General features: G+C 59.4%; 1 protein-coding gene across 2 annotated transcripts in view; it reads left to right on the top strand.

Moving 5' to 3' along the window:
* The first annotated feature begins 1,902 nt into the window (after positions 1 to 1,902).
* WSCD2 (WSC domain containing 2) overlaps positions 1,903 to 15,064 on the top strand; it is a 28,957-nt gene continuing 15,795 nt past the window's right edge. For both annotated transcript variants that reach the window (XM_054219336.1, XM_054219335.1), the window contains exons 1-2: positions 1,903 to 1,983; positions 11,276 to 12,252. In XM_054219336.1, coding sequence (XP_054075311.1) covers positions 11,877 to 12,252 — 376 coding nt within the window. In that variant the 5' untranslated portion in view covers positions 1,903 to 1,983; positions 11,276 to 11,876. The remainder of the gene's footprint in view (positions 1,984 to 11,275; positions 12,253 to 15,064) is intronic.

The following is a 15,064-nucleotide window of genomic DNA, read 5'->3' as shown; positions in this document are numbered from 1 at the left end:
AAGGTATTTGCAGGAAGCAAACTTTGCTGTGATGGATGCTGGTCCAGGGGGAAGGCCCCGCGCATCCCATTAGGAGACATGGAATTGCAAACACCCCATTGGGCAGCTGCGGAGGAGACAAATCTGTTTTTATAAAATGCAAGAGAGGATTGCTGGTTTTGTGGGGAAAATGGCTCCGTTTGGAAGCAGAGAAAGCCCTCGGGTGGTGGGACCCACCGACCGACCCAGCGTGGGGCTCCCCGGGGAGGGCACTGCCTGGCTGCTGCTGCCGTCCCCAGACGATGGCAGGTCTCATCTCCCCCCAGTGCCCCCCAGTCCCCTGCAGCCTCGGCCGGAGGGAGGGAGTGCTGCCAGGGCGTTTGCATGACCAAACCCAAGGAACCTAGTAGCGGGAGGATAAAAATAGTACAAACGGTTCTTCAGCCCCCAGCCTGGAGCTGAGGCAGCGCTCGCCAGCCTGGTTTCCTATGGAAACGAGCGGCCTCGATCCATGCGCCTGCCTGCGCCTGCCTGCGCCTGACTGGGGCAGTTTCGGATGGCTCTTTGCACATGGATGCTCTCGCTTCCCACATGGATGCTCTCGCTTCCCGCACGGACCAAGCTGAAGCTGCAGTTTCCCTCGGCGGGGACAGCAGCAGGATCCGTCTCTCCCCTCAGCTGCTGCTTTCCCGAAATTCCTGGCCTCTCCACGGTTGGCTTCGGGAGCAGAAGCTGCCAGTGGGATGCCAGGATGCAGGAACCCCAGGAAATCACAGCTTGGGCACATCGCTCGGGGTCCCCCTGCTCCCCTGGGGTCAGTTGGGTACGTCGCCTGGAAAAATGCCACCCTCTGAGCCTGTACCCCTGTCGGCACAAAGATGCTGGCGGGAGAAGGATCCATGGCCGCTGAAGGTTGCTGTCTTAATCACGTTAAGGCAGGGGTATTTTCTCTAGATCCTTTTTTAATTATCTCCTCCTGACCCAGAGGGACTCGGTGTGTGCCGCGGCCTGGAGTGCCGGGAGAGCGGGAGGCAGCCGGGAACGCTGCGGAGGCAGTACCAGGCAGGCGACGGGGCTTCCAGCTGCCACCAGCACACCCTAAAAATCTGCCTCCCCCCCTCAGTGCTTAAAATTGCCAAGAGAAGGGGGGGGGGCGTGGAATCCTCTCTCACATTAATCACTGTACAATCGTAATTTTTCCTATTCCCAGAGTCGGGAAGTTTTCATATTCATGGATATGACACAAATATATGTAAAAATAAAAATTTATATATATTAAAAATATGTGCTTTTTTTTTTTTTTCTTGCTAGCCCTGTTCAATGAATCTCTGTCTGGACCCTTGTGCCAGGGCTCGGGGCAGTGCTGGGGTCGGGACGGGGTCCCCGTGGCGTGTGTGTGGGGGGGCGCTACAACATCACCCTCCGCCCCCTCAGCATCCCTTGCCCTTGAGCGCACCGGCGGGGCCGGGGCTGGCCGGGAGCCGCTTTTCCGTCACCAACCTCATTCCCAAACAAGAGAAAAAAAAAAAAAAAAAGAAAAAAAAAGGGGGAAAAAAAACCAAAACGAAGCGGGGAGGCGGGATGAGACGCAGCGGGGGGGGCGGTAGGGGGGGCGGTTCGGGGGCTGGAGGGAGGCGGGAGGGAAGGGGTTAAGCGGCAGGCAGCGCTGCAGGCCGGCGGATGGAGCGGAGCCGCAGCGGAGCTGAATGGAGACGTTAAGTAACGGCGCCCGGGAGCGGCTCCCGGCAGAACCGAGGGGCAGCCGCCGGGCCGGGCCCCCCCCGCGGCCGGCAGCATGAGCGGAGCCCCGGCGGCGGGGCAGGGCCGGCGGGGGCGGTGGCAAGGGGGCACGGCGGGGGCCGAGACGCAGTGAGACACCCCCCCACACCCCGGTGTGTCCGTTCCCCCCCCCCCCCCCAACCTCCACCGGCCCCGCCGCTCCCGGGGGCGGCCGGCGCATGGAGCGGCGGCGGCCGGGCCGGCGTGGGAGAGCGCCCGGTGCGGGTAGGAAACGGCGGGGATGGAGGGGAGAGGGGGGGTCAGGGGGTTCCGCCGCGAAGTTGGGCTGCGGGGAGGGGGCATCCGCGCTGCGGGAGGCGGGGGACGGGTTAAAACCTGGGGAAATAAAGAAAAAAAAAAAAAAAAGGCGAAAAGCGCAACACATGAAGCGGCGGAGGGGGGGGGGGGGGACGGGGACGACGGAGAGAGCCCCCAGCCCGGGGCGGGGGGACCCCGGCGGAGGACACCGAGCCGGGGGGCGGGGGGGGTGGGGTGGGGGGGTGTCGGCTCGGTGGGGATGTGCGTGGGAAGATGCGGGCTGCGTGTGCGGGGAAGTTCGGGAGGAGATGGGGGGAGCTTGCCGGCGCCCCGGAGGTTAAGGATGCTTTGCGGGAGTTGTTAATAATTCTCGCCTTGGCAGAGATTTTTCGCTCTGGGTTCTGCTGCTTTCCAGAGGGTTGCTGGCTTCGGAGGGGAGCGGGAGGCAGGCGGGGAGAGAGCCCTCCTCCTCCTCCCGAGACTTTGTGCAGGAACATCTCGGCTGGGGAAATGGGGAGAGATGGTAATCCCTCCAAATACACCTCCCCTATTTGTTTTCTTCTTTCGATATCCATGCTGGCAACCTATTGGAATATTTTAATATAAAATAAAAAAAAAAAATAATGCGTGCAGGAAAAGCAGAGGCAGTTGGAGAACGGCATGAAGGTTACCTTGAGCTGAGCATTAGAAACCATTTTTTCCGTGAAGGCAGGATTAAATAAAGTTTCTCGGCAATCCGGAGCCGGGAAGTGTATTCTGGCAGCGGGGACCCTGGGGTGTCCCCACCCAGCCTGGCCCCCTCCCACCTGCTCCTTCCCACCCTGCGAGTGCCGTAACCTTCCCCTCTCCAGGGATTTTTCCCGAGTTATCCTTTATAACCGCTGTCCCTTCCCTGGGCTCAGGAAACCACTCGCCTGGCTGGGTGGTGAGTGCCGGCTGGCCCTTGTTCTGTCTGACACCGCTAAGCACAAGGGGCTCCTCCAAGCCGAGTTTCATTAGAAGTTATTATTATTTATTGTATGCACTGCTCGTCACAGGCCTGGCGGGGGGAGCAGTGTGCGGCCAGGGAGAATTCCCCATGGGGTTTTGCTCAGCTTTTGGATGGCTTTCCCAGAGCCCTGTGCCCATGGAGGCGAGTCCAGCCTTGCGGCAGCAGGGTCTGGCACAGCTCATCCCTGCCCAAATCTCCCCCCTGGCTTTGGGTCCCTTTGCACCGGGTCTCATCGGTATCTCTTTGCAGCCTGGCCGGGCAGATGGGGAAGCTTTGCTTCTTCTAACCTCCCGTCCCCCAAGTCCTCAGTCACCTCGAGCCATGCAGGGACCTGGCTCTGCTTTGGGATAGAAATCTCTGTGCTCCGGTACCTCCTTTGTGATGTGCTGGTTCCCTCTGGAGCCCGGAGCTCAGCCTGGGACAGGGGGACGAGCATGGGGGAGGGGGACCTGCTGCTCAGTGCTGCTCAGTGAGGAGCGAGACATCCACCTCGCTGCTGGGGACATCCATCACCCCGGTTGGGATGGAAATCTCCGGCGCCTGGGGGGAGCAGGGGCTGGCTCTCACTAGCACAATCCTAGGCCATGTGGGGGGACCCAGGGGAATACATCAGAGGGCCGGGATGCAATCTGCGGAGCCGATTGCTCTCTCTGGATTTGCAGTCTTCATGGGAAAGGCAGATCTCTTCCCAAACTGGGCCTCCGTCTCCCTCGTGCAGCGGGATGCAATGCTGCTGGGTGTGTGGGGAAAGAAAGAAATCAGCCCCCCCCCGCCCCGGGAAAGGAAGCTTTAAACCAAGGGCTGCAAGAAATAATCTTTCTCATTATATTAATTTAAATAGGCTGCAGAAGGCATTGTCTGCTGCTTGAAAAGCTGTTTTTCTTAATTGCCCCAGCGCTGCGTATAATCCCAGATTACCGAGGGCTGAGCGAAGTCTCCATGGCAGAGACCTGCAGGAGCTGAGCGTGGGCTTTACAGGCAAATTAGTTTTGGCTCTTCCCTGTCTGAAAGTCTTGTGGGGATTAATCATGGACCAAACGAGCCTGGCCCTTCCGCAGCGCCTGTGGAAGGTGTTTCAGTAGGGCTGAGCCACCCCCACGGCGGGGGCCACACATCCCAGCTCCCAACGGATGGCCCCCATGGACCTCATCGTGGTCTGTATGGGATTTATGCCGCTATGTGTACCACAAGGGGGGGGTCCTGTAGGTGCTGCTGGTGGGGTGCAGCAGGGTTTCCCCTGGGGCATCTCCCCTTGGCTTGTGGCAGCTGAGTCTCCTCACCTCCCGTGAATCCAAGAGCCAGGACTGGCTCTGCTGCACAAAACCTCAGGATAAAGCCACGCTACTTGGCTGCTCCGGTTTGACCGCGGGGTTGGTTCCTCATTGTTAAGGACAAGGAAGAAAAAACCAGCAGTGTCGCGACTTTCTCTGAAATGAGGAGTCCGTGGGCTCGGGCTGTGGTTCAGGGTTTCTTTGCCACCGTGACAGGGATGGTGCAGGTGTCTGCGCATGCCGAGGTGGCCGGGATGCTCGCAGGGCCAGCGGGTCCCCAGGCTGTGCCCACTGGGGCAGGGTAGGGCCCAGCCGGCTGCAGGAGTGGCTGAAGGCTTTGGGGACGATGAGCAGTGCCTCCTCCAGAGCCACATTGCACCTGCAAGAGGCCAACCCTCATATCCTAAACCTCGTCCTCCCTGGCTGCTGGAGGCAGTGGAAGGCAGCACTTGGTCTGGGGGGGGGCTTTGCTGAGCCAGCAGCTGGCTGGGATCTGGCTGTGTCTCCCTGGGGGACAGCCCCTGCCTTCTTCCCACCCTCCTCCTCCTCCTCCTCGCCCAGTTGGGAGCAGCCCCGTGTGAGCGCGCATCCCCCTTGGTGCATGTCTCGGCTCGCTAAGTCTTATTGAAAACCATAACTGGATTGTGCAGACAGGGCATAAAATACCTAGAACATAATACATATTAAAACTCATTAGGTTAAGCCCATTTACAGATACACAGCGTCGTCTGAATGAAGTTAAATCACCTTTTTCCCAGGGCTTAAGTGTCGGAAGGGTGCCGCGGGCAAGGATGGCGAGAAGGGGGAGAGGGAGCGCAGACCCTGTGGCAGTCCGAGGAGCATCCCTGAGTGTCACCAGGACCTCCCCGGGGTGACTTCTCCCAAATACCACTGTATGTCACCACCGACACAGGCCTGACACTGTTCACATCCAAAAGGAGCTCCTATTCTGGTCTTGCAAGGAAAAACTTGGAAATAATGGGAAAATAGAGACTTGTCAGCATTGCATGTGGGGATGGGGCTGATGCCGGCAGCAGGGATGCTCGGGGAGGGATGTCGGGGGCTGGCGGGGATGCGGCAGGCGAGGGTTGCGCTGGATTATTTGTTTCTATTGCTGAAGGCAAAGACGGCTCCTGCCTGGTCCCCGCTGCCCGCCCTGCGTGTGGCTCTCCAGATGCAATTAGCCACGGTAGCAAATGAGGGAGTTCCCCGCTCCTTCCACAAACAGGTTCCGGCCCTGCCAGAGGAAACCCAAGTACTGGCAGATGGGATAATGCTGATGGAGAGAGTCAGATAAGACACACGTGCTTGGGGTTGTTGCAGATTAATTAAAATAATAATAATAATAATAATGCTGTAATATAAGGTGCATTTCAGCAGCTGGGACGGGGATACTGGCTACAATGGCTGCAGCATCTCTGCTGTGCCGGCTCATTTAAATCATCCCACCGATTCCCCGGTATCCTCTGCCTTCCTAAATCTCCGGAATACACGGCTATTTCCTTCTCTGCCGGTGGCATCGTGGCGTGTGCTTTTTGAAATGATTCATGGCTTAAAACATTTTTCTTTATGAGCCGCTTTCACAGTTGCAAGGGGAATTCATCCTACAAGAGGCTGGAACGGGCTTTGATGTAATTGCCTGTGGAGGAACAGGGCGCGAAGCAAAAAAAAAAAAAAAACAAAAAAAAAAAAACACAAAACCAACCATTTTGGCTCCACTTGGGCCATAAGCAAAATAACATGGGGAGGCGAGCGGAAGCAAGCGGAGCCCCGCAAGCTCCTGCCTGCTGCAGAGGTGGGATTACCTGGAAATCAGTCGCCTGAAGGCCACTGCGTTTCTTTGCTTTCAGGGGCTGCTGCGCTTTGGCTGGGATGTGATTCGGGAGCCCCTCGGCTGCCCCGTGGCAAATCCCTGCCCCCTGCCACCCGACGGCTGCAGGGTCTGGGTGGGATGCGCATCCCCTGGGCGCGGGTCTGGGGCCTTTGTGGGAGTTTGCAATCCCAGGTAGCTCAACAGCAAACATTGTAATATTTAAAAATGGGGTTAAAGTCGCTTAAATACGCTCGGTTAAATAAAATAGCCCTTCTGGGATGTGCTTCACGCCCTGGGCTTCTCTGGTCGTTTTTGGTGCATTGACATAACCTGGGGCAGGATCCAGCCCGTCATCCCAGGGCTTATTTATAACTCAGCCCCTCGCAGAAACGGGGCTGGTGCGCGGCAGGTTTTCATCCTCTGGAGAGCGGAGGCGGCGGGAGCGCTAATAGGAGGCTCTGCAATTAGCACGGCCCCGTTTCTGTGGATCTCGAGGCCTTTTACAGACGTTAATCAATTAGTCTGGGGCAAATTTGTCCCCCTGGAGCGAAGGATTTGTGGTATCTCCGGAGCTTGGTGCCTCGTTGCCCGGCTGGGCTTGGGGCTGCGGCTTCCCCTTGCCCTGGGCAAGTGCTGAGACTGTTGATAAATCTTCTCCAGAATACTTAAAAATCAGGTTTTGCCCCTAAGTGAGAAAGTCAGCCACCTAATTTCAGTCTAAACCCCTCCATTGATTCCCAGCGAGGAGGAATTTACAAACCTTTGGAAATCCTGCACAGAAATCTATCAGCGGGTGGGCAAGTCTCACTCTGGATTTACAAATCGGGCCAATAAATCCCAAATAGGAGTTTTTTCCTTTGCTTATCTTGGTGGTCTGGCCTATGGAAGGGATGTAAAAGCTCCCCAGCGAAGTACATGCCTGGGGAGCATCTCACTGCTGAGGAAGAGGTGCCAGATCCCCAGGGAGAGCCGCGTCCCGGGGCAGGGATGGAGCAGCCACCGCTTGCTGTGACACCCCAAAGCTGCCGAGTCAGCTGTTTTTAAGCACACGTGAACCTTTCCTGCACACCCCTCCCGGCGGAGAGGATGCACTAACCTGTTTCTCAGCAGAGTTAAGAGAGGGAGCAGCTGAATAAATAAACTTGGCTTCAGTTTAAAGGCAGCCGACTGCTCGGTGTGCTCGGCTTGCCCCCGGAAGGGGCGGTCAGTGGGTGCTGGGTGCTCCGGGGGTGATGCATCAGATGGTCCAGACGTGCCCTGCTGCGATGGAAACCTTGATTTTCAACATCCCAGTTTAGCTCAGTTTTGTTCCCAGCAGTAACGGTATTTAAATTCAACCCGATGCAGCTCATTTGCTGCTTCTGTTTTTAATTTAAGAGTGAGGAAGGGTGAAAATGCATTTTCATGGGGCTGAAGAAGATGATGGCAGGTTTGCCCGGCAGCTCGAGTTGCCCAGCTTCTCCCCAGGCAGCGATGCCGGGCTCCCGCTGCAGGCCACTCTGAGGGATGGAGGCAGAAAGGCTGGAGGGATGCCAGCACCAAGGGTGCCCGGTGCCCCAGGGTATTCCTGCCGGTGTCACTGGTTGGTGCCGTCACCCGCTGCCTGCACCGGGGAGGCGCAAGCGTGTGAATCTGCAGGAGCTGCTCTGCCAGTGGCAGCAGTCACCCATTGCTGGCATCCCGTGGAGCCAAGGGCAGGGATGGAGGGGCTTTCTGAGAAGGCATGCGGTCCCCGCACCGAAGTGGGTGGCTTTTGGGTGAGAGCAGGTCCAGGGAGCGTGCCAGGCGCTGGATCTTGTACGCCATGCACTGGGTCCTGCAAAACTCTGCATTTCCAGACCCCAGCCGAGGCTTGTTGGGGAGAAGCTGTGCTGTGCACCCAAGGGTGCTCGGCAGGGTGCAGGACCATGCTGTCCCCCACGGGACCGAGGTGAGTGCCTGTGTCACAGCCCTCCGGCGGGACAGGGGCCCCCCGGGCACCTCGCCCTGTTGTGGTCATTAGACTCCATCCCATCCCTCTGTCTTTTAAAGCCCTATTCTTTCCCTGTCCCTCTGATAAGAAATGCTAATGAGGGGATGAAATTGGATAGTTCGGTCGCCTTCTCCTCCTAATGGAACTCTTGTGTTCGTTAATTTGCTGTTTTTAATGGGCTGATTGTTCTCCTGTGCTGGGGGAGCCACGTGAGCCCTTCAGTGTGTTTTGCCGTGGTCAGATGTGAGGTGGTGCTTGAAGGCAGCTGAACCTTGGCGCTCAATAATTGCAGAGCAATTTGGAGACAAGACCCAAATGTATAATTTATCGGCGCTTCATTCATCCCGGTCCCGAGCGGTGGCGGAGGTGCCTGCGCCGCTCGGCGGAGCCCGCCCGGGACCCGTGTCCGCCTCCCCACGCACTGGCTCTGCGCGGGGTGTGTGTCGGGGGAGGGGGGAGAGAAACCTTGCAAATTAATGAGGATTTCCTTGGCCCCGCAGCAAGTAATTGCAGAGCCCCAGACCTGCCGAGCTCTCCTGCTTTCTGCCGGCCTCGGTACTGCTGCCACCGCAGAGGGAGGTGGGCCGGGCGCGGAGCGATGCTCAGACGGACATCCCGCTGCCGGGATGAGGATTTCGGTTCTTGGCAGGAGCGTGGTGAGGTAGGCGAGGAACCAGCCCCCCCTCCATTCCCCTCCATCCCAGCTGAACCCGCTGGCTGCTTATAACGGTGCGAAGTGCCTGGGAGATGTCGTCCCCCCCTCCCCAACCTGGCTGTGCCGTGCTTTGGCTCTGGGTGCCAAGGGGGGCTGGGGGAGCAGGGAGGGATGTTCCAGCCCCGGCACTGCCAGCCCGGGGGAGCTTTCCAGCCACACAATTCCCCGGGGCTGGATCCATGCCCTGGCACTGGGGCAGAAGCAGAGCCCGAGCCCAGTCGGGCAGCGGGGGGGCAGGATGCGACCCCTAGGGGACACTGGCCATTGCATGCTGCGCTGGGGATGGGGACCCGTGAGGTCCAGCCGAGGTGGCTGGTCCTTCCACCCCAATGCTGCTGCACCAGGGAGGTGAATCCATCCTTACAACCCGGGGAGGGCTGGTGGGGTGCACGGAGCAGCGTTGTGGGGTGTTGCTGCCACCCCCCATCCTGGATGGCCACCAGCAGGGCAGGGACCCCCAGGCAGCCCCCCGATGTCCCAGGCCTCTGTCGATATGGGCAGCATTGGTGCCAGCTCTATTTGCCACACTTGTTGTTTGTAAACCCTAGCCAGCGAGGGAGCTGTAAGCCGAGCACATTATCTCCTCCGGACAATTAGCAGAAGCATTAATGGAATATATGCAAATGTGCAGTAATTGACCTGCGACTCCGCAGTTCATGATGGAGAAGGATGAGCTCCAGATGGCTTAATGATAGTAATTTAAGCCCCTTCTTTATATGCCGTGCTTCCTTGCCATAGCCTGGCAGGACCAAGCCCAGGCAGGGAGGAGGGTGGGTGGCAGCGGGGACACTGGGGGCAGCCCTGAGGTGTCCCGTTTGCACCCCAGCAGCGTCCCAAGCCGCCCCATATTCTGCGCCTGTATAAAGCCATGGGAAGGTGGGTTGAACAGCAACTCGTGCTTGTGCCATGAGTTCCCGTGGGCTGCTGGCCAGGGAGCGTGGGAGAGTAGCCAAGCGCCAACAGGTCCGTGGGACCACCGGGCTGGGGGATGCTCGCCCACCTGCCTGTGCCAGGCTGCTGCCTGCACCTTCATCCTGCCACGGAGGTGCCTGCAGATGCAAAAGCCCAAATAGCAAGCAGTCTTCTTGCTCAGCTGCTGCTCCAAGTCTACTCAGCCTTTACTCAGGCTGCGTTGGCCGCAGTCGTGGTCGGGGAGGGGGCGGTTTGGGGGAGCCCGTGGGGCTCATGCCCCACCAGCAGTCTGCCCCACGCAGCCTGCCCAGCCCTGAGCTCCACTAAAGTTCACCCGGCGGAGCCAGAGGTATTTGAATAACCACTCTGGGAACCCAAATTAAAATATTTATGTATAATTCATGCCATATGTTCCACCAATATTTTTCATTTAATCAACTGAAGACAGATGGCAGGAACATAGAGGCCATTAAACTAATGGCACTTTGTCTTTCCATTTATTTTTGTCTCCTTTCCTAAAATAAGACAAATCCGTGACAGGCAGCACACCCCGGGCAGGGGGCCGTCCCCACCACTGCCCTTGTGCCAGCAGGCTGTGGTGGCAAGTGGCATTTCCCACCCTGAAGCCAATCCCACCCCATAACCTGGGGTGATGCTGTCCTGGGCAGGGCTGGGGTGAATCCTCCATAGGTGGGGGGTTTGGAGGAGAGAAATCCCCCCCGAGGGAAAAGCCCGTGGCGGGGCTGGAGGGGACCATCCCTTCTCCAGGCTCTGCTGGGGAGAAACCTGGCTGAGAGCCACCAGGGATGGCCTTGGGTAGGTCTGACTATGGCGTTCCGGGGGCAGCACCATGTTTTCCTGGCTGTCAGGGTGTGAAAAGGGATGGTCAGCCCTTCGGTCCTGGCTGGAGAATAGAGGATGCCCTGGCCTCGGCGTCTGCAGAAGCCTCGCTGGGGGCACGATGGGCTGAAACGCAGCCACGGGGCTCTGTGGGAGAGTCGCGCTGGGGACGACGTGGGGACATCACCCTCCCGTGGGGCCTCCCAGCCCCGTGGGGTGCCCGGGTGCCGGAGCAGCCACTTGCAGTAGCCTCCCAGCCTGCAGCCCACCTGGCTCCCACGACTGGCGCTCGCTTGCCACGGGCTTTGCTTGGGGCCGGCTGTTGCCTAGAGAGGGTCAGACCTAGGGGTGAAGTGTGTGTGTACGAGTGTGTGCGCGTGTGCGTGCACGAATGTGTGGGGGTGTGTGTGTGCGCACAGCTCATCCTCTTGTGGGTGAAACTGGGTGAAATCAGAAATCCCCCACGTGCCCCAGAGCCGTGCTGTAGCATCTCTCCCGCATGACAAGGCAGCGATGTGTCCCTGTCCCTAACCTCGGGCTGCTGGCGACCAACATCGTTCCCACTGCTCCTGTCTGTCCTGCATCCCTGTGCCGGGGGGGTTTGGAGGTCGAACTGCCCTTCTAGGGGGCTGAAAGGCGAAGGAGAGCCCAAGCATCCTTCCTCGCCCCGGGGTGGGACGGGGACTGCCATCCTGCCCGCGTCCTGGGATGCTTTCCTAAGCGTGCCTTTCTCTTTGACTTGCAGGTGGAGATTTCTTGCCCGGGGAGTGAGATGAATGGGGCTCCCTTAGACAAAGGGTCCCGGTCAGCATTTCAGGCCCTGAGAGGCGTCCAGGGACTTTTCATTCTTTGTCTGAAAGGGCGACGGTGCCGTTTCCATTAGAGAGATGCTTGCGAGAGCCGGTGCTGCCGAGCGGAAAGGCGAGCGAGAAGAGCTGCGTCAGCTGATCGGCTTTCAAATCACCTTCAAACCCTCGATTTCCTTAACATGATCCCTCCATCAGCCGAGTCTCCGGGGCACGGCCGGGGGGCTTTGCTGGGAGGAGAATAAACCGGTGACCGCGGTGACAGCCAGCGCTGGAGAAACCCCTCTGTGCACAGCTCGGGGGGGACTCAAAATCCACCCGCGCTGCCTTCCCCAGCCCTCCTGGACTTCTTAGGGTCGGACAATTTCACGGCTTCACCCTGCAGTTCCTGCTGAGCTTTGGGGGCACCCGTCTGCTCCCCCAGGACACTCCAGGAGCCACCTCCAGTCTTGGGGGGGGAAACCCCCCTTCGGGAGCATCCCTGGGGCCGGAGAGCAGCTCCCCTGCGGCGCCAGCTGCCGGGGAAGGGATGAAGACGCTATGGCCAAATTATTGGTAAAACTCCAGCGGTATTTTCGGCGAAAACCCGTGCGTTTCTTCACGCTGCTGGCTCTCTACCTGGCGGCCGGCAGCTTGGTGTTCCTGCACTCCGGCTTTGCCGGGGAGCCCACGGTGACGGGGACCCAGCGTGGCCCCGGGGCTGCCGAGGGACCAGGGCTGCCCTACCTGGGGGTGATGCAGCTGAGCCGCGGCTCCAAGGCAGCAGCGACGATGCCAGACGGGGGACGGCGGCACGGACCCTGGTTCAAAAGCACCTCCAAGGAACTGGTGGAGAGGGCTAAAGCCGGAGACTACGGCAGCACCCGGAGCCGGGCGCTCAGGGCCAGGAGCGGCCGCGAGAAGGAGGAGGACAGAGGTACGGGCTGGGGACACACATGTCTGGGCAGGGGTCCCTCCTCTTGGCCTCTCCCAGGGAAAGCCTCGTGCGCTGGGGCAGTGGTCTTCGAGCTGGTTTGGTCATGTACCCCTACCAGAAACAGATTTCTGAGTACAGACCCCAGTAAATGTGGTTTTATTTATTTATAAACCACATACGCGTGCTACTCGACCACTAAGATTTCCTTCCTGCACCCCAACGGACTGCCCTGCGCATCCCCTGGGGCGTCGCACCCCGCTTCGGAGGCCACTGGTCCAGACGATGTTCCCAGAAGGATCTTCTCCTCCCTCCTTCCCCACCTTCCTGCCTCCCCAGGTGCCAATAACCCACTTCCATTTTTCCATTTTCGCTCTTTCCCACTTGTGCACCCCCAGGCTCCCTGTTGCCCCTTGCTGGGACAGGCGCTTTCGGGGGTGCCGGGCGGGGAGAGGCTGCACCCCATCTTCATCCCATCCTTTGGCTGTGCTGCGGACCAAATTCAGTTTTTATTCTGTTGGCCCCAGTGAATGCCAAAACCTGATTTTTTTTTTTTTTTTGGCCTGTTGTTGGCATTGCCGGGGAGTTCAGGCAGGGGCTGAAGTGCAGGCAGGGCTGGGGTTTGGCTTTTCAAGCCGGGAGATCCCTGCCTGGGGTGCGCGGTGTATTGTCGAGCGGGACCGTTATTAATGAACAAGGATAAGCGAATGTAGTGGTTCCCATTGATTTTTAAAATGTCATCTATTTATCCTGAAGGCAGCCGTCTGCAGGCGGAGTCGCGTGCTCGCTCCGACTTCGGGTGGCTGAGAGCTGCCCGTCAGGGCTTTTGCATCCCAGGGGTTATTCAGCTCGTCGCCTCCCTCGCTGGCACCCGCGAGCACCCAGTGCCAGCAAACCTCACCCAGCAGCACCCCCCATCCCCTCTCTGCCGGCTCCGCAGCCCCCCGCCCGCAGCAAAGGAGCATCTCGCACCTTCTTCAGCTGCTGGGGGAGCCGTTACGGTTTCTTGTCATTAATAAGCAGGCTGGCGCGAAGCAGCAATCGAGCTTATTGCTCCAGCGCCGCGCAGCTGCGGCAGCGGCGTGTTGGGTGCTGCGGTGTCAGGGCAGGAGCTGTAGCGTCGGCCGGTCGAGGAAATTCAGAAGGGAATTGGGAGTGGGAACTGCTGGAGAAGTGTCAGGATGCTGCCGGGCTCCTCTCTCTGCTCGCTCCCCTCTCCTGAGCCCCATGGTGGGTGAAATCTCTGGTGGGGGGATGCACACCTGTGGGACCCCTGGTGCCCATGAAGGCTGCTGTGTGTGGGCCAGCCTGTGCCCCAAAGCCGGGCTTGCTCAGGAGCTGCCCAGGGGGCTTGGCACTGCGATTCCCCGGGGCATCCCGCTGGGAGCTGCAGCTCCCCGGGCCCTTGGTGGAGCAGGGGGTGTGTGGTTTGGGGAGAAGCTGGAACCCCCAACGCCATGGCAAACTGGGAGTTTCACAGGGGGTCACCATGCTGAACCAGGCTTGGTCGCCCCAACCTAGGCTGCTCCCAGGGCACGGGGGGCTCCTTCTCGGCCACCGGCCCCACGGCAGATCTGTGCTCATGTTCACTATGGGCAAGACACACGGTCCAGGCTTGGAAGCAGGAGGGAAAATGGCTTGTTGCGCTTAAGGGACTTTCTCATGCTAGAATGAGATGAGAGGGGGTTTCCCCGCCGTGCCCGCATGCGGAGGGGTCTCCGGGAGCATTTCTGAGGCGCTTGTGGCCGCATTGCTCCATTAATGTGAATTGACGTTTAGCGAATCCTCACCAGATGGTTCGCGAGCCCAAGCTGTCAGTCACCAGAAAAACCCCAAGCAGCGCTCCTGTCACCGGCCATATGCAACGCGTCCACCATGATTAACCTTCACCGGCACCACCACCTCCCCGCGCCCGGCTGCGGCAGGGGCTGCGAGGGATGGCGAAGGGATGCCGGACTCGGACATCGCTGGCTTTAGCTGCCCGTAGGTGGTCTGGGAATATCATCTTGCCCCTTTATAATCTCGCGTGGGAAGGCTCGGCGTGGGCAGCGGTTAACGGGAGCCAGCGCAGACCTGGCAGCTGGAGGGGATGCGGTGCCACCGCAGGAGCATCTTGGCAGCTCCCGAGCAGGATGGTGTGGAGAAATTCTCCAGCTTGAGAAATCCCCCAAGCCCGGCGTGCCCGGTGTGCCTGTGGGGCTGGCGGAGCCTCGGGGGATGGGCGCTGAGCACCCACCTCGCTCCCCTGCTCCTCTCCAAAGCACCCGCCGCTTCCCAGCCCGTCTGCCAGGAGAGGGCAGATTTTAATGGTGGTGGTAATTAAGCAGGGGACAGCTTAACAAGGCGGCTGTGGAGGCTCTGCCGCATGAAATCGTCCCAGAGGGAATACTGCTCCTAAAATCAGCCCTGGTTTAGCTAGCGTGATGTGCGGCTCTGGCTCGCCAGGGTGATGTGCATCCTTCTCCTCTTCCTCCTCCTCTCTCTCCTGGCCAAAACGGCGGAGCCCCAGGGTCAGACCAAAGTGCAGGTCGAGGGCAGCCCCGTCTGCCAGGGAACAGCTTCGGCTCATCTGCATGCCCGTGTGAAGGCGCATCTCCTGCCTCAAATCTGGGGGTGTTTCGGGAGGGTGAAGCCATGGGGAGCAAGCACCGGCCCCAGCCTGGCAATGCCCGGCATCGCTTCCGCGCTGCCACGTCCACCTCGGGTCCTTTGCTGGGTGTCTCCAGCCATTCCCAGCCGGGCCTGGGCTCCCCCCTGACACACGAGAAGAAATGGGGACCAGCCACCCCAGCCACGCAGCCAAAGACGTCCCTAT

This window comes from Rissa tridactyla, chromosome 13 (genome assembly GCF_028500815.1).
Source record: "Rissa tridactyla isolate bRisTri1 chromosome 13, bRisTri1.patW.cur.20221130, whole genome shotgun sequence".
NCBI classification, from domain to species: Eukaryota; Metazoa; Chordata; class Aves; order Charadriiformes; family Laridae; genus Rissa; species Rissa tridactyla.
The sequence above is the reverse complement of the archived record's forward strand: the minus strand, read 5'-3'. Positions and strand labels throughout refer to the sequence as shown.